Below are 25719 nucleotides of genomic sequence, written 5' to 3' on the forward strand. Positions count from 1 at the left end.
CAAACAGAACTCACGGACTACAGTTCGTCTGTTTTGTCCGTTAGCGTCAGTTGACTGAGATCTCACATAGGAATTAAAAAAATGAAAAAAAATTCCAGGAGATGATGCATAATTAGGGACTTAACTGGGGCACAAAGCGATAATACCAGGGTGGGTCCCGCCGTTGCGTTTTGAAGGTTTGACCGTTGACGGCACTCCTGCCGCCGGCGAGGTTTCCGGCAGGTGAGGTTTGACCAGGCTGTCGGGCAGCGGGCATCGAAGCACGCCCGCCCTGAAAGCCCACGGAAGACCAAAAAAGGGCAGCACTGGGAAACACTAAACAAATTAAAAAATAATAAAATAATTGGATAACGAAAATGTTATCCGGCGCGCACATTTTTACCGAATCAGTCTCTGTGCCTTCCGCTTAGCAAAATATTTGTTTTTGTCGAGGGACGCAGGTCGCGGGTTCGAATCCATGTAGTATCGGCTTTGCACTGGCAGCGCGGTTCCAAGGCTTTTCTGGTGGTAGCTTGCTAGGGTTTGAGTCTGTTCCCTCATGCTGCGATCTGGAGAACGAATCCGTGCAGATCCCTGGAAGATTCATGCTATATAATGACTATTAGGGTTTACAGCACATAAGGATATCGTCAGCGAAACAAATTAGAGAAAATATATAAGCGCAGGAAGAGCCATGCAGCAGCAGCAGCGGCGTGGAGACATATCGCTGTTGTTGTGGCTGCTGCTACTGCATCACCCGCTTTGGCGAGTTAAAGCTAATACAGAAGGTTATTATTTGTTTTGCTTTTGTATTGTTTTAGCGCATTGTGTTTCTTAGCTTCACTGTAGCGATTTTGGTATTGTTGTTTTGTTTGCGTTATTTTGTCGTTAAGACGAGGTACTGAGTAAATGCAGGTGTCTTTCTAGTGCTTAACTATTACATTTTTAGTTTCTTTCCAAAAAAAGTTGTATTATTCTGTTTGCAAACCCTGGGAAGTGACGAGGCGGAATCTAATTTATGCTGATTTGTTTTATCGGATGCATTGTTCGTATCAAATGCTTGTTCGAAAGTTTTGGCGATAAGTTATACAGCTTAAAATCGTATTATAAGAACTTTATGCCCTTGAAAGGGCTCTGATTAGAGATGATCGAGAGCTCTGGCGTGGATGTTCTGTTGAGACATGCGCGGGAATGATGTGTTTTTGTAAGAATTGAAGTGTTGATGGAGTTATATGCTCGAGGTTTGGGGGTTTTCGACGATCTTTTTGGAATAAGCTTACGGTGCAGTGCGTTGGGGTTATATATACAGTGTATTGGTTGGTTATTTCACTTTATGTAAATACACACCGAATAATCAAACGGAGGTGTTGGGTGTGGCACCGTGCGATTTTAGACGTTTCAGACAAGTGACATAATTGTGACCTGATGATCATTGTGTGTTTGGGTTTCGAGGTCAAGATTTTTCCGTTTGTTGGAATTTTGCAATGATCTGCTTTTGTTTTGTGGCTGCTTCTGAGTGCACCAATGTCTCTTGGCAGAGCTCATTAGCTCATGCTTCGAACTCTCTTGGCAGAGCATATTGGCTCAAGGCAACAGGCTTGCTCTGCTTTCAGGCGAAAGCGGCATCAGGGAAGGAGTTGAGCTAATGGAGGGAAAATTATGCCCTTAATTCAACCGTGGGCAAATAGGAGTTTTATCCCATGCAATTTAAACGAATCACTGGGTTTCTCAGTTAATTAGTTTAATTTAATATAGTTCTTTGTTGGTGTTTTGGTCCATATTTCAATAAGCCAGTATCAAACTATGACAAGTATTCTTTTGAGTTGAGGAAATGCAATTTTTTAGGGCTTACATAAAGTTTTATGATAGAGCTTCACGGGAATGAAACTAGATGTTGAATTCAAGTGGAGCTTTGATGGTACACAGTGTACATATGTTCTTTTAAGAATTATGTAGGAGAATATATCAGCCCTTGGCATTATAGTTTAATTACTGGTTTTCACCACAGATCAAACATTCAGGGAGGGGGGCTGATTTGTTTGCTGGGTCATGTTTCCAGGGGAGCATCACCAAATCCCACCACAATAAAAGGAAAATTCAAAATACAGAAAGCATCATGTACCAGAACACGGTCAAAATGGAACCAGTTAGAAAATTTCACCTAGTGTTCCAGCAGTGTCCAGGGCAGATACGATTTCACAGGAATCTAGTGACAGATGATATTGACTCGTGGCATTATTGCTTACTTATCACTGTGTAGGAGTGATTTAATGCTGCAGGATTTGATCTGGCTGATGGAATTGATACACTCAGGGATTAGCTCCTTATAGGAAACGCAGATTGTTTTTGAAGTGACATAGGTTTTATGGAACTGAACTAATGTTAGAGGACATCATATGTGGATTCTTTGAAAATGTTTTGGCTGAATAACAATTGAACTCATAATATTTTTTGTTTATAGGTGTTGATTTGACATGCTTTTTGCACTCTGATTGGCTCTTTGAGGCATTGGTTGTTGACATGTTCTAAAATGGTTAGTTACAAGTTACAACCATAAGATTTGGGCCATGAGGATTGATTTTGGGTGCTGTACATGGATTGACTTTAATGCTCATTTTTCTCTGCAGTTGACTATCTTATTTAATCTGCAGTTGTGGTGCATGCGATATAACCCAGGTTGAGTTTGGCAGTGTTTCTGTCTAGAATTTAACACATATTTTAGCAGAATACTACACCCTTATTCAGCATTCATTTCCGCAATTATTTGGTTGATTGAGCACTAAGTCACAGGATACGGCGATTTTCATGGATGAGGTTCGAATTTAATCGAATTTCAAACTTCTATAAAAAAAATCAAATTTAATCGAATTTCCTCTATAAAGCACTGCTATCCGCCTCTAAACACAACTCAGTTGGTCGTGGGTATTCTTCGTATATGCTTTGTATCTATTGGGTCATGGGTGTCTGCAACTGCTGGGTTGCCCTCGGATTTCTGCAACAAGGGTTGCTATTCTGATAATTTATTAGAAGTATACATATATTTAAAAATAAACAAAATTATAGAAGGCGAATTTTATCCGAATTTTTTTGCGAATTTTTCCCTTGTCGAATTTCATCCGAATTTCATGGCTGTCGAATTCGAATTCGAACCTTGTGACTTAGATTGAGCATATGTAGAGTGGTCATGCATTTGTGGTGAAATGTGGACATTAGTTTTGTGGATAATAATATAATCGAGTTGAAACACAATCTTATTGTATAGTCTTGATGGAATTTAAGAATTCTGAATGGTTGCATGGAGTGCTGATTGTTTATGAAAGGAGAGATGTGCAATCTTAATATCGGTGAATGGTCAAACATAAGCATTGACATGTTCAATACGTTGTTGGAGATTAAGTGGATCTTAGATGCATGTTGTGTCTATATAATACTACACTAGGATTGTGTATATGTATTCATTTTTGGTCATATATGTGATTGATATATGCATTCATGTTAAATGAGTTCTGCTAGTATGTGATTAGAGCTTCTGTTGACTGTGATAATGTGAATGAGCTCTGTGCCCTCTTAATTTAATTGCTGGTAATATGGACTTGCTGATGAACGTGATATTTTAAAGTCCTCGCCTACACATGCCGAGCAATATGATATTGAAAAGTTCTCCACCCTTAACTTAATATACAATCCCTTACCATTCTGTGTTAATGCACTCAAATGCATCAGTGCAGCGGATTCTAGTTGGCTAGTGTAGCAAATTTGGTTACCTGAGATTATCAGTGCTTACAAACTTGCAAACAATAGTGACGATGCTTGGGGATGTGTTTAGTTACATTTTGATATTTTTAATTGAAGGAGTTTGGCTCTTTTTATATTGCTATAATTTTTAAAATTGTCGAGGCTAGGATATCTTCTTGGTTTCCCTACAGTTGACAAAAATGCCCAACACTGAAGGGGTTGAGCAATGTGGGCTACAGCAAAGTGAAAGAGCACAGAGGTCAGGCGATATGCATATTACTATAAGATGGAGATTTAGTGATGCAAGAAAAATAAAATTGCAACAAGTTTTGTTGTAATGCATGAATGGCTTAGAATAATGAAATAAAATGCTTGATGGGGCTGTCATTGATTGTCAAAGTTGAGTGGCACGGGTATTGATTGTAGTATCATTTTAATTGTTCTCATTTCATCAGAGAACAATGCTTTTATCAAATCCCCTTCTCTATTAAGCAAGCCACTACAAAACTACACTTTTTAGAAGTCATCCATCCCTTTTAAAAGATCTCCATCTTAAGGACCTAGCCTCATTTACATGCATATGACATAAAAACATGCAAAATAACACAGAGTGCCACATTCAACTGAAGAAAGCACAGCATACGATGAAAAAAAACCGGTGAGAACCACACCTCAATGATGGGGAGAATCTACAAATTGTACAAGGGTGTTTGGTTGTGATGCACTGGCTTTCATAAAAATATCAAATAAGATTTTCTTGGTGTTGCTGCAGTAGTTGATTTCCCCAACGTAACTTTCCATGTGCTTGTTAATATCGTCAAGTTGACTCAACATATGTTTTTACTACGATCATTGACAGAGGGAGGGAGGAGCAGCCCCTACGGGCTAGAATATTAAGAAACCCATAATTCATAATTGTTGTGGCAGTTGGCTTCCATTTCTATAGAGATTCCTCCAGGCCCCTTGCTATTAGAATCATCATCCATTGAAATAACAGGGCAGAGCCAGCAAGGGCTTAAGAAACCTCCTCTGCCATGATGACTGCTAAAACACCATATAGCACTAGCTTTCTTCCATGCAGCAGCCATTTCCATCTGATGTTGATGGAATTCCTTCTTTGTGGAGACATTGGTGTCCTCACTCTTTAAACCAAAAATTGAATGTATTATTGCCAGTGTATCCAGCCTTAACTTTTACAAGAAGGTTGGAGAACTGCATGCCTCTCAAGTCGGACATGGGCCCTGAGAGATGATTAATAACATTGATAGTAGATAGAAAGGGTTTCTGAAAGGGATGATTAGGTACATCACAAGTCAACTGACTAGTCTTTCAGCAATTATTCCATTCAAGAAAGATGCTTAAAATTGGCTTTTACCTTTCCAAACCACAATATATAGGTGTTGGATTGGTTTACATCGATACAAGCAAGGCTCCATAATGGTAATTGAGCAAAAGGTCTTTTCCTTTGTAAATTTGTGCCAATCTGTGCATAGACTTCTTGGAACTTGTGCACTGACCTTTTCGTGCCACTGAAGTTAATTACTGCTGCCTGCTTGTCATGTTGAGTGTGCAAGGATTTTTGCTACAAATGCACACACAAGTGGCATGCTCATTGCTTTTGTAGGCGACATGCACATGAAATGAGGTTGTGATGCCAAAATGAGACATTCAGCAGATGCGTAGAGTGGGCAAGGGAAAACCATTTGAGTAAATGGCTAAGTGATTCTTATAGTGGAAGGGAAAAACTTTGAAGGGAGATGTTAGTTGGACTAATATTTTACATTTGAAATATTTTAAATTTCATGTTGACTTTCAAAGAAAAAACATGACACTAATGGAATAAGATTAAGTGAACAAAAGAAGCATTACAAACTATTCGTGTATATTCTCAGTCTTATATCTATACATTTGGTTCATATAACATTATTATCTGAGAAAAATTAATGGAATTTGATGTCAATTCTAGTTTTTGCAAGCACTGTTGTCTCAGGTATTAAGAAATAGTGGCAGATAAGTGATAATCACATTTTTATAATTAGTTTATATCAGAAGTATCCAAAATAATGGGCAAAAGTAAATAATGCTATGTGAAGCAAGGACCCCTATTGGGGCATTTATGAAGACACTATATAGGTGTACAGTAAAGGTTTTTCCTTGTTGTACCTATCCCCTAGCTTTTTTGTTAGTCTTTTGCTGCTCCATTGCCATTTTAGCAATCTATGGATCTATAAGTAGAAAAAGATTTCTATGTTGCTTGAGACCAATGGCACTGTATGTTTTTGGAGATTGAGAGAGCCAAATTGTAGTTTGAAACATAGAGTATTATGAGATCACAATGCAGATATTTTAGTTCATTGTAAAACATGAGATTAATTCTATCCAGTTCAAACTTAAATCACAAAATGGGAACAAAGGTATTTGTTTCTCATTCTTAGTTAGCGCATCCAGGTCATGGTATATAACATCTTTTACTTTATGTATTTGGCATTATAAGATGTGCATGGAGGGTTTTCATTATTCTTAGAGAATCTCGGTATATAACATCCTGCAATTAAACAGATGCTGCCACAGTTGGTCCCAGGGCCACAGGCATGGACTTATCACTCAGAAGGTATTTGTACCCTTCCCGAATTATGACATGCCTTATTTAATGGTCAAGCTTATGCAATTCCATTAAAGATTATACTTGGTTGACACTAGTTTGTTGCCATAAGAAGTTTTATGCTTTTTTTTTTGTCTGATCACTATTTCCTGTAAGGAGATTTGTGCTTACTTATAAACTTCTAACTGCTCTGTCAAGTACTTCTATTTGTGGCTCACATAGTCTGTTTTTACTATATATGAAGTGCTATATACTTTGTTTTCTTTGTTTACACACCTTTTATGCTATATCTATTTGAAGTTGAATACTATGGATCTTATGATATAGGAAATTACTGGAATAGAGGAAGAAGCTGAGAAAAGCCAAAAAATTGAGGTTGGATGATATCTGTGCATTGTTTATATGGTCCAACTGGAACACTCTGAATTCCATGTACAAATTCACATAATGTGTAAATTACAACAGCGCAAAGTCAATGAAAATCTGTGTAAATGGTAGCCAGAAATTCTTGACAGTTTGATTTTTAAGGCCTTTTAGAGCAAAGCAGAGGCAAACCTTAGTGAAACTGCAATGAAATGTATCATTAATATAATTTCTGTATATTTGATTCCCCTAGATTGCCATGAACTTTGTTCTTCTGTCCATTTAACATTTACACAGAACAACTTGCATCGCACATGCTCAATGAGAATTGGGATGGAAGCAGACATAGATAGGTTTGGTCAAGTGAGTGAAAGTCAAGGTCAAAAGTTACAATAACGTTGCCAGAGATACATCACTGATGGGAAATAAGTATTTTATCAGTACTTGTTAGTATTATGTAATATTATAAATGGCTTCCTTGAGTTATTTGAAAAGTAAATATTCAAGAATTGGTCAGTTGCAAGAAAGGAATAGCCAAGAAGTGAACAGTGAAAGATTCAATATTCACTGTTTAGTGTCTGTGTTGTTGGTCCTATAAATGATGTTGATAACTGGCGAGACATTCTTTTCGAGTTTCAAACACAAGGAATATGAACTTCCACTATTGAGTTTACGAGCAACCCTGTTATGCATGATTGATAGTTTTTGTGAAGATGGGCATATATGTGACTAACTGCAGCCTTTTTCCTTTTAAAATTTGACTACAGACTTTTTTTCTTAGTTGGATTTTCCATTTTAGATGATGAATGCTTCCAGCCTTCAGAAATGGTGAACATTTTGATCTTGGCTCAAAAACTCACAATTTTGAGAAAAAACATTTCTGAACATGTTATGGTTAAAACTTAAAAGGATGTTTTCCAGAACTTTATTGTTTTTTAGTCCGACTTTGAAAACTGAGTATGTGCAATTTACTCTTCACTTGGCTCAAAAACTGTTTGGAGAAGTAAAATGTATTTATTACATTTTGGCATGCTATAATTAAAAGGATGTTTTCTGGATTAGTTTTTTATCTGACTTCAAAATTAAGGATCTTTTCAGGATTCATTGTTATCCAACTTAAAAATAATGTATCATTAGCTATTCCTTTGGCACTAAACATAGATGGCACACTCGCAGAGTACTCTGCAAGTTTCAAAAACTCGCCGAGTTTTTGAGCTCTGCGAGTTTTTATGACTTTAACTCGCAGCAAAAACTCTCCGAGTAATCGCCGAGTTTTTTGCAAAAACTCGGCGAGTTTCTTTAAAAAACTCGGCTAGACTAAAAAAAGAGGCCCAAACATGTCAAAAAATTATCATTTTTGTTTTTTCAGGTCAGTTTCATTCTCTTCATCAGAATATACACATGAAATATAACATTTATATATATGTGGCATTTCAATATGTTTTTTTCCTTTCTTATACTTTATAACACCCGACGCCTTTATAAAATAATAAAAGTATTTTTGGCCTCGCGGGGCGCTGCCCCTCGACCCCTCCATGTATTGCGACCCCTTGACCCCAACTTGGGGGCGCTGCCCATAAACCCCTGTCGAAAAATATAGGGGGAAACTGTGCTGATGGAATTAGGGAAAATTTAACCTCCGAGTCTGATTAGGCTCCATATAACAACATAATTAGCATTGAAGAAATCTTGGTATTATACATTTTAGAGTTGAAAGTTTGAAACTATCAGTATGAATGATGAAATTTCAAATATTGCGCATTTGTAAATCTCCACCAAGATCTTGACCTATCTCTCTACCCCTCTTTTTCTCACCCTCAGAACTGGGAAGATCTCCACTGGGAAGAGGAAGAGGAATAGTAAATAGTTTTAGATAGAGCTGGGAAGAGGAAGTTGTAATTGTAATTTGTAATGATGTATTTACTTTTGGTTTTACAAAAACTATTTACTATTTTGCTTCCAGCCATCAGCATTCCTCATGAGGATGCGATTTTGTAGACACTTTGCTTTTAAACATATCTAGAATCAGCTTGTTTCTTTTGTGTTATCATTTATTGACTCATTGGATGCATCTTCTCATTAAAATTTGCAAAAAAAATGCATTTTTTATTAAAATTAAGCATGTTTTTACGTTGCCGAGTTTTTGCCGAGTTTTTTTCTTAGGGGCTTGGCAAGTTGAGCCGAGTCGCGAGTAGTCTAACTATGCTAAAATCATTTGAAGAAGGAAAGCACGTTTAAACATGTTTTGGCATGCTATCATAAAAAATGACTCATTGTTAGTCTCACCTAAATTTGAGTATGCATGATTTTCTGTTCTCTAGCTGACCTACTATATCCAATTTGTTGTTTTTGATGTTTACCATATTTTGGAGTCATAGTATTGTATATTTTTGTTATAAACAAGTTGCTAAAGCATGTATATGCACAGCTAATGAATTTGGCATCTTGTATCTGATTGACAGGCGATGCTTTACATAGCCTAAGGTCTAACTTAGATGATCCAAACAATGTGCTGCAGAGTTGGGATCCAACTCTTGTCAACCCATGTACATGGTTTCATGTTACATGTAATAATGATAATAGTGTGATAAGAGTGTAAGTATCTTTATTTTATTTATATGTTTGGAAATCTTTTTGATGAATTGGGGGGATCATTTGCCCTTCTTTTCCTATGAGCTCTTCTTTGTATGTTTTTCACTCTTCGTTTATGGATTATCTTTTCCAGGGACTTAGGAAATGCACAACTTTCTGGTACATTGGTCCCTCAGCTTGGGCAGCTGCCTAATCTGCAATACTTGTAAGATATGCTGGTTCTTCTTTGATTATAATATTATATAATGTGATTAACAGATTTTGTTTCTTTGTCATGTGATATTGATATTTTAGTGGCACAACAACTTATTTACTGAAATGATTATCGTACCATACAATATGACATGCTTATGATTCATGTACGTTAAAACATTTGTCATATTAGCTCCAGTGATGATATAAGTTTAATGGTCAGGATGAATGGCACCATTGAGATAGTTTTAGAGATTGTGGATGTTGGACTACTCTAAGAATGGTAATGCAACATTACAATTTTTGGGTTAGCAGATGCACTCTCTAAAGAATGGATAATGCAGGACTCATAGTTAGCATTGTATGGGTTTATTTGTTTGAATGTCTACTGCCTTGTGGCAAGTCAAATATCCTGATAATTCTGGGAAAATATGGAAACAGAAACAACGGCATGCCTAAACAACTATAATCATAAAACCTTATTACTGATAATACCTTCTTTGTGTTTCACGGTGTAGGTCAAGAATGGGGATTTAAAGTGTTAGAAAGTGTTGGCAAACTTTTGATTGTGACTCATGTAATTGATTTGTTTCTCTTTCCCAGAATTTCCTTTGTTTGAAAATTGATTTGTCCTGATGTTTTTTTTTCTTGAAGCTTAACATATGCTAGTCCATTCCAAATTTCTTTCAGGTTGGGATGAGTACATATTTGCATTAAATGTTTTGCATGATTTTGTTTGCTTTAGAAGTTTTGTTATTTTAAAGTATGCTTATTATGCTGGGTAAAATCATACTAATCAAAGCCTCTCTTGTGCTAAGATGTAAGGTAAATTTGAGCAACAATTTTTTTAAACTTTTCTTTGAAAATGTGATGTTTATATTTTTATTTAAATACTTTTTTTTTATCATGATTGACATGTAACTTTTGATAATATGCTATTGTATGTCTTGTAGAATTTGTAAATTTGTGAATATCACTTTATTCTTATTGTAGGAGCATTATGAATCAGTTATTTAGTTTACTATTAACCATATCTGTAACCCACCTTTACTTTCACTGTAAATGATGCAGGGAGCTTTATAGCAACAATATAAGTGGAATTATCCCAAGTGATTTAGGTAACTTGACCAACCTGGTTAGCTTGGATTTGTACATGAACAGATTCACCAGTGTAATACCAGAGTCACTGGGCAAATTAACTAAGTTACGCTTCCTGTAAGTTTTTTCATCCTGACAGCTATCAGTTGATTTTAATGTATACTTGTGTTTTAAACTTATTGATTAGGATCGAACTGCTCCTTTAAGGGAATGCTCTATTTGATGTGTTACTTTTCTTTGTAAGAATTATCATTATTTAACCTGAGTAAAGGGAAGGAAATAGTATCATGAACTTTGGGCTTTCTTACTGTTATTTTCTGTTTTCAAAGTTTTAAGCCATTGAAAGAAGAGGTTGGCTCTTTTGATTTTTTTAAAGCAGCTGTGGAAAATCAGTCACGGAAAATGATAAAAATTATCTAGAGAGGGAGCTGTGGAGAGTAGACATCCATCCAACTAGTTTTTTCACCATTGTAAGGATGAGCTTTTTAAAACAAACAACTCTATATACATGGCAACAAATTTGGGATGTCAATGAGTGGCATAATGGAGAATGAAATGACTAGAGCAATGTTTCATGGGATCTCCCTTCCAAATTAGTATTGGGATGTGACAGTTTATGGGATAGTGTGTCCAAAAATTCACACCAAAAGAAGTCTAGATAGGATGGAGATCCAATGGAGCAAAGTTAGCTTCAGAGTATATGCCAGTTTAATTCTTTTGTTCTATTGCTTGCTCTTGCATTTGTGATGAGGAGAACAAAACTAGCTTAAAGAGTGTAGGAGTTTAGACTACAGTGATGAAGCCAAAGCTTACAGACTTCTTAGACTTGCTACTAATTATAGTATGAATAGTAGAGATGTTTAATTGGATGGAGAGGCAATTTTTAGTTCAATTGTTTTAGATCAGCAAGTAATTATGTCGTCAACCTAGGTATAGGTGCAGTTTCATGACTTAGCAAAAAAAAATCCATTCTTTCTCTTTTCTCTATTGTAGTGGAATATGGAGTGGTAAGGACCACCTGAGAAGCTGTTTGGATATGCAAGATACCATATGATATACTGATAATGCAGTTCAAGGCAATAAAACATACAAGATACCATATGATTTACTATTGCTTGATATTAAAAGTGCACTGAAGCTTGTGAAGAATCTATTGTATCACATTTGCATAAAACATGTTGAATTTAGTTTTCCTTGTAATAGAAGGCTTCTTAAAGAAGATCAATTTGAACTCCAGGATTGTGCAACTCAGGAACAGATGACAAATAGAATTACCAAGCCTCTTTGAATATACATGTTGATTAAGGCTCAGGGACAAGCGTGGTTCTTTTCAAATATGATTGTTAAGGGAGTGTGATAGATAAAAATAATAATGGCCTTATATGAAGATTTAGTTAGGAAATTACAAAATATTGATTAATCATAGATAATTTCAAAGTGGTGGTTATCTTGGAAGTTGTCTGGAATGGTTAATGTCTTTATCCTTTTTCACCTGCATATGTGAAGATCAAACGTCATTTGTTTTACAACTCTGTGTGTGTGTAAATACTAAATAATGTTCTTCATTCTTCAGTTGACAACTAAATTATATTCTTTAATTTCATTGGGTAGCTTTTTTATGTTTAACTGATTGAAGATAGAGCCGAGTGCCATTTTGGTGATTCCAATCTTCCATTTTTACCATTTCTAATGGTTTTAAACTTCAGAGGTAAAGTTCTAAATTTTATTGGCCTTATTCACCAAGTCTTTTATGAACCTATTTTAATATTTTCAGAAGCTTCTAACAAGGTTAATCCTTAGGAGAGTCTATTGTAATGTTTTCTAAACTCAAACATCGATAAGATTATTGTCTGTGGTTAAGGTTGGGAGTTCTGCATCATGTTCATGGTCTTTTCATAGGTAAAGACTGTAAATCCAGGATGTGTTGTCTTTAAAGTGTTTTGTTTGATCTATTTCTCTATCTTTCCGAAGGAAGATTCATTTAATGTTTTCTTTTGACAATATTTATGGGACTGTCGTGCAAATTACAGCTGGGGATCCATTAACCCGAAATGTCTGCCCATTGATTTAAGATTGTATCTTAGACTTTCCCACAGTATATTTAAAAATAGATTAGATTATCTATGTGATGGATGTTCTACCTTGTGAAAGCTTTGAATTAGATTATCCATATAAGACATCAAGCTCTGTTACCACTACATTTCATAAATAAATGCTGCATGCATTCATGAACTTTTTGAAGAAGCTGATCTGATACTTGTATCAAAAGCAGAATTATCAACCTATAATTCGCTCCTTGTTCCTTCCTTTCTCCAGCCTTTGATAATATGTGGTACATGTAACCTATGAAGTAGCAGAATCTTTTTTCTGAAAATTAATGGTAGTTACTATTAAAAAAACAACTTAGGAATGGGAGGGGAAATGCTTGGAAGATTTGATTTCAGATAACTTTTTGTTGGCTTTTGGAAAATGTAGAAAAATTATAGAGATAATGTATGTAAAAAGATCTACAAACTGCAAAAACATCATTGTCCTACATAACAATATGGCCCAAAGTTATGTTTATTTGGGGACTATATTCATGAGATTTGAGCTGCTCCATATGCATGTGGTGAGAGAAGGAAAGAGATGATAGATTAAACTTAGAGTTACCTTATTGCTGTGAGAGAGTTTGAGCCAGTTTCACACTCATGTATGGCCTACACGACTTTCTTGGCAACCCCTTGTACAATGTGCTTTTACTTCACTATTAAGTTTTTAATAAATTGATAAAATGTTTTTCAAATAATAAAATAAAAAATTTGGTTCACACCGAACTGGACCAGCTGAGCCAGACCAAAAAGTTCGATCCATACCAAACCTTGTCCAGGGTTCCATAACTGGTAGCTATGAATTTTATGTTGATTTTGAATATGTGACTGTACTATTGAGTTAGTGTCAATATGATATACAAGTAACAAATGTGCACAGCCGTCTCCCCAATGATCTAGAAATATGATGAGAGGTGTACTGAACATTTTACTGTGATGGGAGCAAATAGTAGGTTGTTTGTCACTATGGAAAAAATGGAAGAGAAAAGACTGGCAATTGTGCAAGGGATAAGTCCTAGGGTGGTTTCCTATGAAATGTTCTTGTAAATATGTAATACCTTGACATTTTAGCAGTCACATGACGTAATCTATGATTTGTTCAAATAGGGGTAATACCTCCAATCCTCCTATTTCCAGACAGTCAGATGTTATTTATAGCTCGGGGTCCTACATTTTTGAACTCTAGTACCAGTGACATTCAGGTACATGGCTTTCTTATGTACCTGCTTTCAAACCCGAATTGGCTTCTTATTCATCATCATGGGTAAGTCATCTTCATGGTTTCTATGTCAGAAAAGGGCATGTGACATATGATGTGTTCACATATTCAATCCTGCATTGGTTGGACCTCATGGAAAATGGTGTTCATTGACTCTGTTACCTCATGGATAAGGTACTGGACTGAAATTTTGCTTCACCTGTTGATCTTCATGCATTGTCAAGTGACATAGGGGTCTTGTCTTCACATCAAGCTGGTCAAGTTTGTCTAGCAAAGTTCTTTTATGTATTTGGTGTCATAAAAGGGTCCAAATTAAGTTTGCTCTTTATCACATAATAAAATTTATTTAATACTTTTAGAATTAATAAATGATTAAAGTGTGTAAAGATGTTTTATTAATGGTTGAGTTATATTTAAAAAGAAAAAAATGTATTTGATTGGAGAGAAAAGGTGGAAAACATTATGCAACAACCTCCACCAAAATAGGAAAAGTAGAAGTGAGTGAATAGGTTAAAACTAGGTAAGCAGATATATTTTGGCCGTGGGATGTTATGCAGCTTTCCAAGGTATTTTGGAAAACCTAGTTAATAAGTGCTATACATATGGTAATCAAGGGGGAGTGAATTTCTCATTGTAGAATTCTTTAGTATCAATTCATCACAGATAATTAGGGGTTTTGTTATGAAATCCTGTGGGGTCCAGTCCCATATATAAATGAGCATTAAAAAGTAAGGCTCCTGATCCATAAATAGGGGAGTAATGGCTGATTCCTATTGACATGACTGCTTGCAAAATTCAACTAACTAAACAAGTACCTTTGAGTTATTTATTCTTCGTAGCACGGGACCTCAAAGTCCATTGGCATTGCATTTTTTCATTTTTGGGAAGATTTGTTGTTCGGACCGTTGTCCTGCTGATTTTTGTCTCCATTGTCTTCTTAGAGTTGATAATTAGCCATGGGTTCATGCTGAAGATCTGACCTAATATGTTTCTCCATTCCAACAATATATCAGAAACCATAATGCTGTCTTGTGTCTTCCCATTGATATTTTTATGCCCATCTTTGGAAGTTTGGCTCAAACCCAGCATTGCCTTGGCAGTACTATCTTTGATATTTGGGCTATCATTAGCATCAGCTTTTGTCTCTTTTTTTGTGCTGCTGGAAGGCAATGAATTGACTGTGTTCAATGTGCATAGCAAGATATGTCAAGTCTCTGCTCCCTGCCACCATGTGGGTTGAGGGAATTTACTGTTGCAAGTACTAGAAGCCCTGAAATCCTTTCTGGAGCAATTGGAGACAAGATGACCATAATCATAACAGTGTCAATATCTGAATGGAATGTTAGCATAGTCCAGAATTTGTGTCCATGCTTCACCATCCTTCAAAATAATATTTTCAGGCAAAAGCCCTTGTTTAAGCCCATCTCAGTACAAATTTGTGTATATTTAGTGCATAGAGAATAAAAAACAATCTGAATTTTTTTCCAAGAGAATTGCTAATCATTGTTAGTCCAGGCTCACACCAAGATTTCAATAGTAAGGTAAACTCGCCCAGACACAAGTGGATTAAATTTTGTCATTACCATGGCTTCAAGCTCGGGAAATAATCACCCTAGAACCATGGACTAGATGTTAGAATCTTGTGTCTGACCTTTGGATTATAACACAATGATGAAGAAGCCTTTTGTGTAGGAAAAAATGTCAACCTGCTTCTGAACTAGTGGAATTCATTGCTTGGCAGTCCATTCACAAAGATTTTTCAAATTTGGCCATAAGCCATTGAACCTGCGAATGATTGCACCCTCAATTAAAGAATCTTCTCGGTTATCCACTTCGTCCACTTAATCAAAATCAGCAACAGGTGAGTTTAGTCTTTTTTGCGACTGATTCTCCTTTCTGAAATTGGTTTGAGACCCTTTAGTTTGACCTAGTGGTGGGATTCCTGTTTTCTGGTGAATTTCAAAGGAGCAGTAGACTCACATTTGCATCCCTCCACGGTACCCATGATTCTTTAAATCAGGGCAATCATCCTTTATGGATTTGGGGGCTTCCAGGTGTGAGCACGGGGCTGAGTGAGTTGCAGATCTTGCAGCAGCTACTGTGTCTTCATGATACACAGAACCCTGGAGATTTTTATGAAATCATGGGTGAAGAAGGGGAGCTCAGTTTTGCAAGGGAAAAACCAGAGCCAGGGAAGGGCTGGGGTGCCTTGATCTGGTATGTGGATTTGAAAGCCTCTGTGGTGCAGTAGCCAGTGGGAGAGGAAAAGGAGTCCTTTGTAGATGATGCCATGACTGGAGTAGATGCATTTTAGCCTTGCCATAATCATGCAAAGAGGAGCCTGAAACCCTACCTAAAGTGTGATTTAACACAACTGGAAGAGGAATGATAGGAGTCATTGGGAGCTTGGTGTAAATGATGAATTTGTTATGATATAAGCAATTCCATTATTCAATCCTGTATGCAACCATCTTGAATGGTTTTACAGGAGGGAAAATGACTCATGATATTTGCTCCTTGCCTTGTCATTATTTCATTCTTTTGTTTGTGAGCACAAAGTTTCTGCTCTCTGCAATCGATCCAGAAGTTAGTGCACGTTCAACAGTAATTTCAGAAAGTAAAAAATTCACCACGTGGGGTGCTTAAATGTTGTATTTACTTGAGCTTGGTACAAAGGCCCAAAAATCTTGCATTGCATGTAAATTCTGCCTAAATTTTCTTTTATTTTGTAAAAAGTAGATGCCCCTTTTAAATGCAGTGGGAAGTTACTTTTTCCAGGTGTTATTCCCAATTCTGTAGCAGAAATTGTTACTGCCCATTGGGTCACTCATTTTTGCAGAAGGATTGAGATGACAGTTACAAAGGCTAACACATTACTTGTTCATTCTTGGGCAGTACTATTATATCTTTCATCTTGCTTGGTCTTTCACTTGGGCCAAATGATACTTGGGAACAACTGGACATGCACATGAGTAAGAGTTGACTTAACACTTCCATAATAAATGCGAACCTTTTATATATCTTTTAATCCAATCAATTTTTCCTGAGTTTATCCAGGTGTTGCCAAGTTAGCGAGTCTTATTTGACACCAAGTACTCTTGAACTTTTCCAAGTTTGCCAGGACAATTTGAGTATGATTCAGTCTTGGCAAATTTGACCAAATTGTCTCAATTTGACACATTGTCCAGTCAAGTCATGTTACATGATTTTTGTGTGTTCACAAAGTCAATGACAATTCCTGTTATAACGTTTTTGGCAATAACATGATAGACTGAGTTAACATAAAAGAAAATATCAAAATAAGAGTATTGACTGGCAATAGCTTACTTGTATGGAAAAGATTTAACAGTTCAGTAGAGCTATGCATGAGTTATCCTTTCTTAGTATCCAGTGTCTTGTCATTGAAGATATGATTTAAAACCTTTCTTTAGGCAAAGTTAGTTCCTTCATGTCTGTCTCTTTTGAGCTTATTTATTTTTACCTTTTTTTTTGGAGTGGTTATTTATTTTTTGATTTGCTAGAAATCTTTGTTTTATATCTTTTTTCATGATCTGTGGTTTTTTGACATTACTGTTCCCCTTTATGCTCTGTGGATGAATAGCCGGCTTAATAATAACAGCCTCTCAGGGGGGATTCCTATGGCATTGACAACTGTAACTGCCCTACAAGTCCTGTAAGTTATTCTTTTTGTCATTTGGATTATGTCATATATTATATTATGCTTAAGTTTTGGTTTCTTGTAACATATAGTTAAATAAATATTTTATTGTTAACCATTCACCCTCATGGTCTGTAATTAAATGCAGTGATCTTTCATTCAATAATCTCTCAGGAGAGGTTCCATCAAATGGATCATTTTCTCTATTTACTCCTATCAGGTAACTCCTTATAGAAGAACCATGGTAAGTGGTTTATTTGTTGTTGAACAAAACTGATTAGAAGGTGACTTGCAATGCATCTCATCTTTAGTGAGGTTGGACCATGTTATTGATGTTTGCAAATTCAGATAGTTTTACTTTTCATGTTTGAGCTTGGAGCGTTAATTTAATATTTTATAGAAAATGATGCATATTTTTTGGGCTCTTATCCTTGGTTGTGACAATACTTTTGTTGTCAACTATTGCAGTTTTAATGGAAATCAGTTTCTTTGTGGTCCAGTCGCACAGAAGCCATGCCCAGGACAACCTCCTTTCGCTCCTCCTCCTCCATTTATACCACCTCCGCCAGTTTCTGGAAGCAATGGTGGTTGATTATCTTTAAGCAAAAATCATCACACTTATAAATCATGCTTATGTACATTTGGATGCAACTTTAATACAGTTGTTAACATACTAGTCTGTCTTGTTTTATGTTTTTGTTTCAGGAAAGATTCAGAGCTCATCCAGCACAGGAGCCATTGCTGGGGGAGTAGCTGCTGGCGCTGCTCTATTATTTGCTGCTCCTGCAATTGGATTTGCCTGGTGGCGTCGTCGAAAGCCACAGGAACACTTCTTTGATGTACCTGGTAGGATTTCTTTCTTAGATTCCCAAGAATTATGTTCGAGTGAATGTTCTGTTTCCTCTAATGGAATGATTTAACTTTTATGCAATTGATCATAGCTTGGAATATTTTTTAATTCAAAATATGATTTATGCAGCTGAGGAGGATCCAGAGGTACACTTAGGGCAACTCAAAAGGTTTTCATTGCGGGAACTCCAGGTTGCTACAGATGGTTTTAGTAACAGAAATATACTTGGCAGAGGTGGTTTTGGAAAGGTATATAAAGGGCGCCTTGCAGATGGATCCTTGGTGGCTGTAAAACGTCTGAAAGAAGAGCGTACTCCAGGTGGAGAGTTGCAGTTTCAGACAGAAGTGGAGATGATTAGCATGGCAGTACACAGGAATCTCCTTCGGCTACGTGGCTTCTGCATGACACCAACTGAACGGCTGCTTGTTTACCCCTTCATGGCTAATGGAAGTGTTGCTTCATGTCTTAGAGGTATGCTTAGTTTCCACTTGTCTGCCTTCTGTTATTTCTTTGTTAGCTAATTATAGTTACCTTTCTTTTGTTCAATAGAGATAGTAACTTCCCTATTTATCATGAATGCAAATTTCATTTTCTAGTTATATGTTTTTAAGAAGTGATGATCTTAGAGCCATTCTATTAAAGGATCTTTAATAATTAAATATGCTGCTAATTGGAGTCCTTCTGTATATCCTTACAATTTCTGAACTGGTACAAGTAGTTCATCATATGATGCACGATTTATTTGACTTTTGCTACCAGTTGTGCAGTGCTTTCCAGGTTTGTCTAGTTTTGATGCATTGAGCTTTATTCTTAAAAATTTACCTATCGTTATTGCCATGGTAGTGAAACTTTAAAGGTGCTATTTTGTGGCATTTGAAAGCACTAGCCTCATGAAATATTTAGCTGTTCTTTCCATAGTGGCTATAAAATGAAATAAGTTTGATTGAAAACAATATTTTGCAGCTTTTGATTGTTTATATTTCTTCTTGCATTGATGTTTTATATGTTTTCTTGTAGAGAGGCAACCAAATGAACCACCCCTGGATTGGCCAACTCGCAAGCGCATAGCATTGGGCTCTGCAAGAGGTCTTTCTTACTTACATGATCACTGTGATCCTAAGATTATTCACCGAGATGTGAAGGCAGCAAATATTTTACTGGATGAAGAATTTGAGGCAGTGGTAGGAGATTTTGGACTTGCAAAGCTTATGGATTACAAGGACACACACGTTACAACAGCTGTCCGTGGCACCATTGGCCACATCGCACCTGAGTACCTATCCACAGGGAAGTCTTCAGAGAAGACGGATGTCTTTGGATATGGAATCATGCTATTGGAACTCATCACAGGGCAGAGAGCATTTGACCTTGCCCGATTAGCAAATGATGATGATGTCATGTTGCTAGACTGGGTAAGTATCTTTTTCTTTGTAATCTTCAGCTTTTTCTCTTTTTGTTATTGAAGGAAATTTATATCATCTGATAGGTCAACACTCTTTGCATAGCCTTGCACTTGTGAAATGTCTGTTTGATAAATCATGCTTTAAAAGTTCTTGTATTGATTCCATCTTTTGCATTATAAATTCTTTTGCAGTGTTTCCAACCATATACAAAACTATTATTGTTATATAGACAAAATACATTAGGGGACTGCAAGTTGGACAATTCCATTGAGAAAATTAACCTGTAATTATCAGTATGTTGTAGGTCTAGTGCAATAGCATTGAGAAAAAACCTTTACCTTCATTTTCAAAGCTGATGTTTTCTTTACTCCATAATATTTCTTTAAATTCAATACAATGACATTTAAGACTTTATTTGAATTTTGAACCTATGTATGCTGAAGAAGGTATATGTAAAGTTAAACAAATATGTTACGGTAGATCTATTATTGCTTTTAGGCATGCTGTTTAAGACTTCAAAGTATAGTACCATAAAGAGCTTGGGCATAACCCAAATTTTCTTAAATTTGATTAAATGGATTTGTCTGAAATGGTCAATCATGACGGATCTCAACTCTCAAGCTCCTTGCATTGAAAATCAATGGACACTTAAATCATGAATCACAAGACACTATGCATGCTTTTACAGTATTGCCATGTACTGATGTTGATTTCTTCAACCTGTGTGCAAGTCAGTGAAGAAGATTCACTTGTTCCATGTGTTATAAAAAAAAATCTGAAATTTGGATGTTGTAATATAATATATTGTCTGTTAAGGTGTAGGCTGATCCTTTTTCTCTTGTCAAGTTTGCTACTGTATTAAAGTAATTCTGTACATTCTAAAAGCAAGTGCCTTTGCATGGTCTATGCATCTCTCTTGCAACTAGCCCCTTTTAGGCTTTTTGTGATGCTTGGTGTTGATCATTCACATGCCATACCATTCTGAAAATACAACTTGGTTAATTTTTCAACATCTCCACTGATGCAGTAAACAGCTCCTCAACTATGAACTTGTTTCTGAGTAAAAGAGAACATTACAATAATGCAAATTCCAGAAAAAAATACACCTTCTAAAAGGCCTTAACTCATGTCTGTACCTTCAGAGTAGTCATTAAAGCTTTGAGTCTTGACAAAGACCTGTCATTAAAAAATTGCCGACTTACAACATTCTAGGAGGAATCTGTTAAAAACTTAGAAGTGAAAACAGGTAATTATAGAGTTTAAGTATAGCAACACAAGGACAATCAATATTATAATTTTCTTTACTTTTCAATTGTTGAGTGCAATCTGAAACATTGATTCAATAAAAACATGCAGTTTCTTCCAGAAGCATTCTCGTAAATACATTATGGACTGTGGAAAAGTTATAACACAGGGACAATCAATATTTTAATTATATTCAATAACTAATTAACTGATAGCACCTTATCAAGAATCAATCTGCATATAAATAATAACTCTTATGCTGAAGAAACTGTATACAACAATTGATATCCAACATTTCTCGTTAAGCAAACTTTTAAAAATTAAATATGAATAGATATCATCAGTAGCAACTATTGCAACCTCGCAAAATGTGAGTAAACAATATTACTTTTCAAATTGGTTACTTTTTGATGCTTGATGCTTCATGGAAGTTTCCCACTGTTTGACCTATTGTCGCTCACTGACTTGCTTCCATGAAATACCTATCTTTATCTGTGCCGTCTAATATCATGATGTTTCATGGACTGGAATTTAGAAAATTTATTTACTGTAATATACATATTGTTGACATTATCGCCTGTCATTTTAAGTGTGGAAAGATGAACATCAGACCTATGCAAGAAGAGTTGTAGAAAGACTTACATGTTAATCAAATAACATGTTTATACTATATTTTTCCTCAGATACTGGTCTATGAACTGTTTATTTGGTTGTTTCCTTGAACATTGTCGCTTTGATATCTGTAGGATAAGGTAAAGGAATGTGTGAAACGAACATTGTTCTTTTCCAGAATCCATGATATTGATCAATTCTGTTTATGGATTCAAAAGACTCTTACACAGTCTAATCCAGAAACAGCATTGAGCAACATTGTTCTGATTTATCATTTTCAAATGCATGGGAGCGTTCTGCTTTAGGGTGAATAAAATGTCAGATTCGAAACAGATAGCAATTTTTTAATGTAAATGTTGCGATAATTACATTTCATGTATGGCTTGACTTCTAAAATTTTGGTTTGAATAATATGCACATAATGCCCATTTATTTTCTGGGATATCTTATAGTCTGTTTGTGATAAGCACTTCAATGATTGTATTGTATGTGTTGTTTGCATATCTGTTTGGGTTTATATGATTGTGCACACCATACCCATTTATTTGTTGGGAAGACACTATCCATGGTTTGTGTTAGCAGAGGATTTTCTCAAATCAAAGCTAAGAATTCCATTGTCAATGGATATCTGACTGCAGTCTCTATATTTCTATTCCAAAATATTCTTGTGGAATTTTGATTTCAGTATTCTAAAATTGCTGGAATTCTTGCATTTCTGATTCGTAATGTGAATTGGATGGAGAGTTGAGCTTTTTTATAACCTTCATGTGTTGATGTGATTGAATATCTAAGATGATACAGAAGTTTGATGGTTATGTATACGAGTCCTCGGTGTATTAGACCCATCACTAACATTTTGTTGATTTTTGGACAGGTCAAAGGCCTGTTAAGAGAGAGAAGACTTGATATGCTGGTTGATCCTGATCTCCAGAACAATTATGTTGAGGCAGAAGTGGAACAGCTTATTCAAGTCGCACTACTTTGCACACAAGGGTCGCCAATGGATAGACCAAAGATGTCTGAAGTGGTACGCATGTTGGAAGGAGATGGTTTAGCTGAGAGGTGGGAAGAGTGGCAAAAGGTGGAAGTTGTGCGTAGCCAAGAAGTAGAGCTTGTTCCTCATAGAAATTCAGAATGGATTGTAGACTCTACAGATAATCTTCATGCAGTTGAATTGTCTGGTCCAAGATGATAGAGTTGATTGTTTGTTCAATATTTTTACAAAGCCTGAATTTTATTGTCTTATTACAATGTCAATATGTATCAAGGTCAAATCAGTGTATCATTTAAAATTATTAGCTGATGTTTCAATGTGCCAGTGTAGAGAATATTCATTGAAGTCTTTAGATGGCTATATTGGGTTTTGTCCCATGAGAATTACTGACAGACAGCAGTGAAGCCTGTATGCTAGAAGAATTTTTATGGTGCGCACCCATCCATCCAAAAGTCTGGTCTCTGTATTATGAACAGCTTGCATTAGGAAACAAAGGTTCATTTCTACTATTGAAGATTTCCTCTTTCATTGGCTAATGTGTATTTAAAGATTCTATCCAATCGACATTTTCAACTTCGTTTGGTGCCAGAATAAGTGTACTCGCATAAAATCACAATGTTCTGAACCGTCTGCTAAATTGGTCTCCCAGTCTAGATTTTTGAGTATATGGATGACTGGCTGGCACTGAATGCATTGAGAATGAGGAAAAGCATTTCAGGCTTGCTTAAAATTATCGATGCTATTTTGCTCAAGAGTTTCTGAGAAAGTTTGATCTTGTCAGACCCAGCGCAAGCTAGTGGAAATGAATGTGTAGTATTCTTTTGGTTTGAGCTGGAAAAATGCTCGTGGACAACATCTAACGTATGTTTTGTTTTAGATTGAAAATCAAAAAACATCAAACAAATGTCTTTGTTTGTACAATAGGCGGCTAATGGACACAAAAATTTCGGCAGAGTATTGCTAGCTACATAATCAATTATCACTATCTCCAAAGTAACAATGGACTGACCTGTTCGTGGTAGTCTATTGAAAAGTGGATTCATTAAAAAAAGACTGATTGTCAATAGATGGATGATGTTGAAACCTAATCAAATTGATGATAGTCACCAATTTTTGCTTTTGATTTGTTTGCATTGAGCGCTCGATGCTTAACGACAAAGTGGATGTCACCAGTACAGCATAATTTAATAATTTTCAAACTAATTTAAAAAAAAAAAAATATCTTAAGTAAATCTCAATTTCAGTGAAATAATTCAGAGTAACTTATTAGTTGAAGGTACACATCTTTAGCAATGATGAATTTCAACTCGTGGAAGTGGACTTGAGATTTCATGCACTATTTTTGGAGGTTGCCTTTCTGTCACAGAAAATAGGCTTTGCATATCAAAAAGGTTGCAGTTCTCAAACATGTGGACAGGAAGAAATGGGCTACACATATTTCTAATCTAAATATCTCTTAGTTGGCATTTAGAGTAAGGTGATTACAGGCCTTACTGCAAATAAAGGTTTGAGAATTTAAGCATACATATCTCTTTGTTGGCATGTAGAAGGCTCAATAAAATAAATCACACGCCAAGTGAATCTGTGATCAAGCCCACCAACATTAAATATATCTTTGGTCTTTGATTTTAAAGAGAAAAAATCTACTGGATAACACTATAAAGGATCTTTACCTGCTGTCACATTTTCCTACATTTTCATTTTTCTAGAACTATATGTCAAAAGAATCTGTTTCCAAAGGGAGACTTTACGGAGAAGGTGTATGGATCACTCTTGTTCGATTTAATTGTAACATCTTTACCAAAATAACAAGCGAAAAACTTATAATACTTGGGGGTGCCAGCTCTATGTAATAGCATTTGCACCTCAGAAGTGTTTCTGGGGCTCAATTTTGTAGAAGCATTTTTGCTTTTGATTTGTTTGCATTTAGCGCTCGATGCGTAAGGTTCATTTTTTTGACGTGGTCTACTGCGGAAGTGTATTGGGTTCTTGTTTTGGTTCTCTTACTTTCTTACGGTAGCTGCTTCTCTCCTAGGCTCTTTTCCAGGCACTCTATAGAACTGTATTTTTCAGATCAGAGTTGGTCATTCAATGGCTGTAATTGGATTACAAACTTAGCCCATTTCCCATTATGCACACCTTTAAAGTGTGTATGTACCGTGGTAAATCTCCTTAAAGATGTTTTGCTTGTTATCATTGTAATACTGAAAATTGTATATCCTTAAGTTTTACTGTTTGTTTAATGCCACTTTGTACTTGGTCCTAACACATACTTGGTACTAATGGATTGCATCTTCTAGTTGAATATCATAAACTGAATTGAAGGTTGAGAGAATCAAATCTATATCCAGGGGATTTTTGCCTGCCCAATTCCATTGTGTTGTCAAGTGCCTTTCTTTAGGCGCTTGATTTTAAAACATTTATTATCTCTTAGAATATTATATTTTGTTTTCAGGTTGAATCTATAGATGCAAGAGTATTTAAAAAGCAGCATATCTATATTTTGATAAATCTATGTCAAATATGCTAATAAGAGATTAAATTTTAAATAGATGATCATAATTTCAGTCATGACAAGAGTAGAAGATATGTTTTTCGGAATCAACTACTTGTATTTTGGATCTAAAAGGTAATCATATTCTAGCGATTTAGCCCATGGAGAAAACTCTATGCTGTCCACGGGGCACCATGGGGCGCATTGATTTTGTGTGGGTTCCTTTCGTCTGTTCCACTACACTAACTCAATTTTCTTAGACTTCACATTCTCCCTCCCCTAAACAATTATTTGGCTTGGTACTCAGCCGATGAAGTAGCCAAAAAGATCATATCAATGCATGTGAACCATTTGAATGATTGTATATCCAATTTTTTCTTTAATATGATTTTAACAGGTCAAAATAGGTTTACACAGAGAGAAAATATATTAGACTTAATAAGTTTATAATTGATGAGAAAGAAATTAAATGGGAGTCTTTTACCATAATTATTGTATGGAATAGTGACAAAAGTTTGTGCACTCCAAGCTCTTTGGTTTGAATCTACAGCTTTGATGTTCCCGAACTCACACAAACTTTAAAGGACATTTAT

General features: G+C 35.8%; 1 protein-coding gene across 1 annotated transcript; it reads left to right on the forward strand.

Annotated features, from left to right (window-relative positions):
• Positions 1-320: 320 nt before the first annotated feature.
• Positions 321-23141, forward strand: LOC131053411 (LRR receptor kinase BAK1). The gene is made up of 11 exons (XM_057988021.2): positions 321-767; positions 9142-9274; positions 9405-9476; positions 10535-10678; positions 17472-17543; positions 17677-17748; positions 17997-18112; positions 18234-18374; positions 18508-18849; positions 19396-19790; positions 22513-23141. Exons 1-11 carry the CDS (start codon positions 674-676, stop codon positions 22828-22830), a joined length of 1899 nt encoding a protein of 632 aa, XP_057844004.1. The 5' UTR covers positions 321-673; the 3' UTR covers positions 22831-23141.
• Positions 23142-25719: the final 2578 nt, after the last annotated feature.

The sequence above is a fragment of the Cryptomeria japonica genome, chromosome 10, assembly GCF_030272615.1.
Source record: "Cryptomeria japonica chromosome 10, Sugi_1.0, whole genome shotgun sequence".
NCBI classification, from domain to species: Eukaryota; Viridiplantae; Streptophyta; class Pinopsida; order Cupressales; family Cupressaceae; genus Cryptomeria; species Cryptomeria japonica.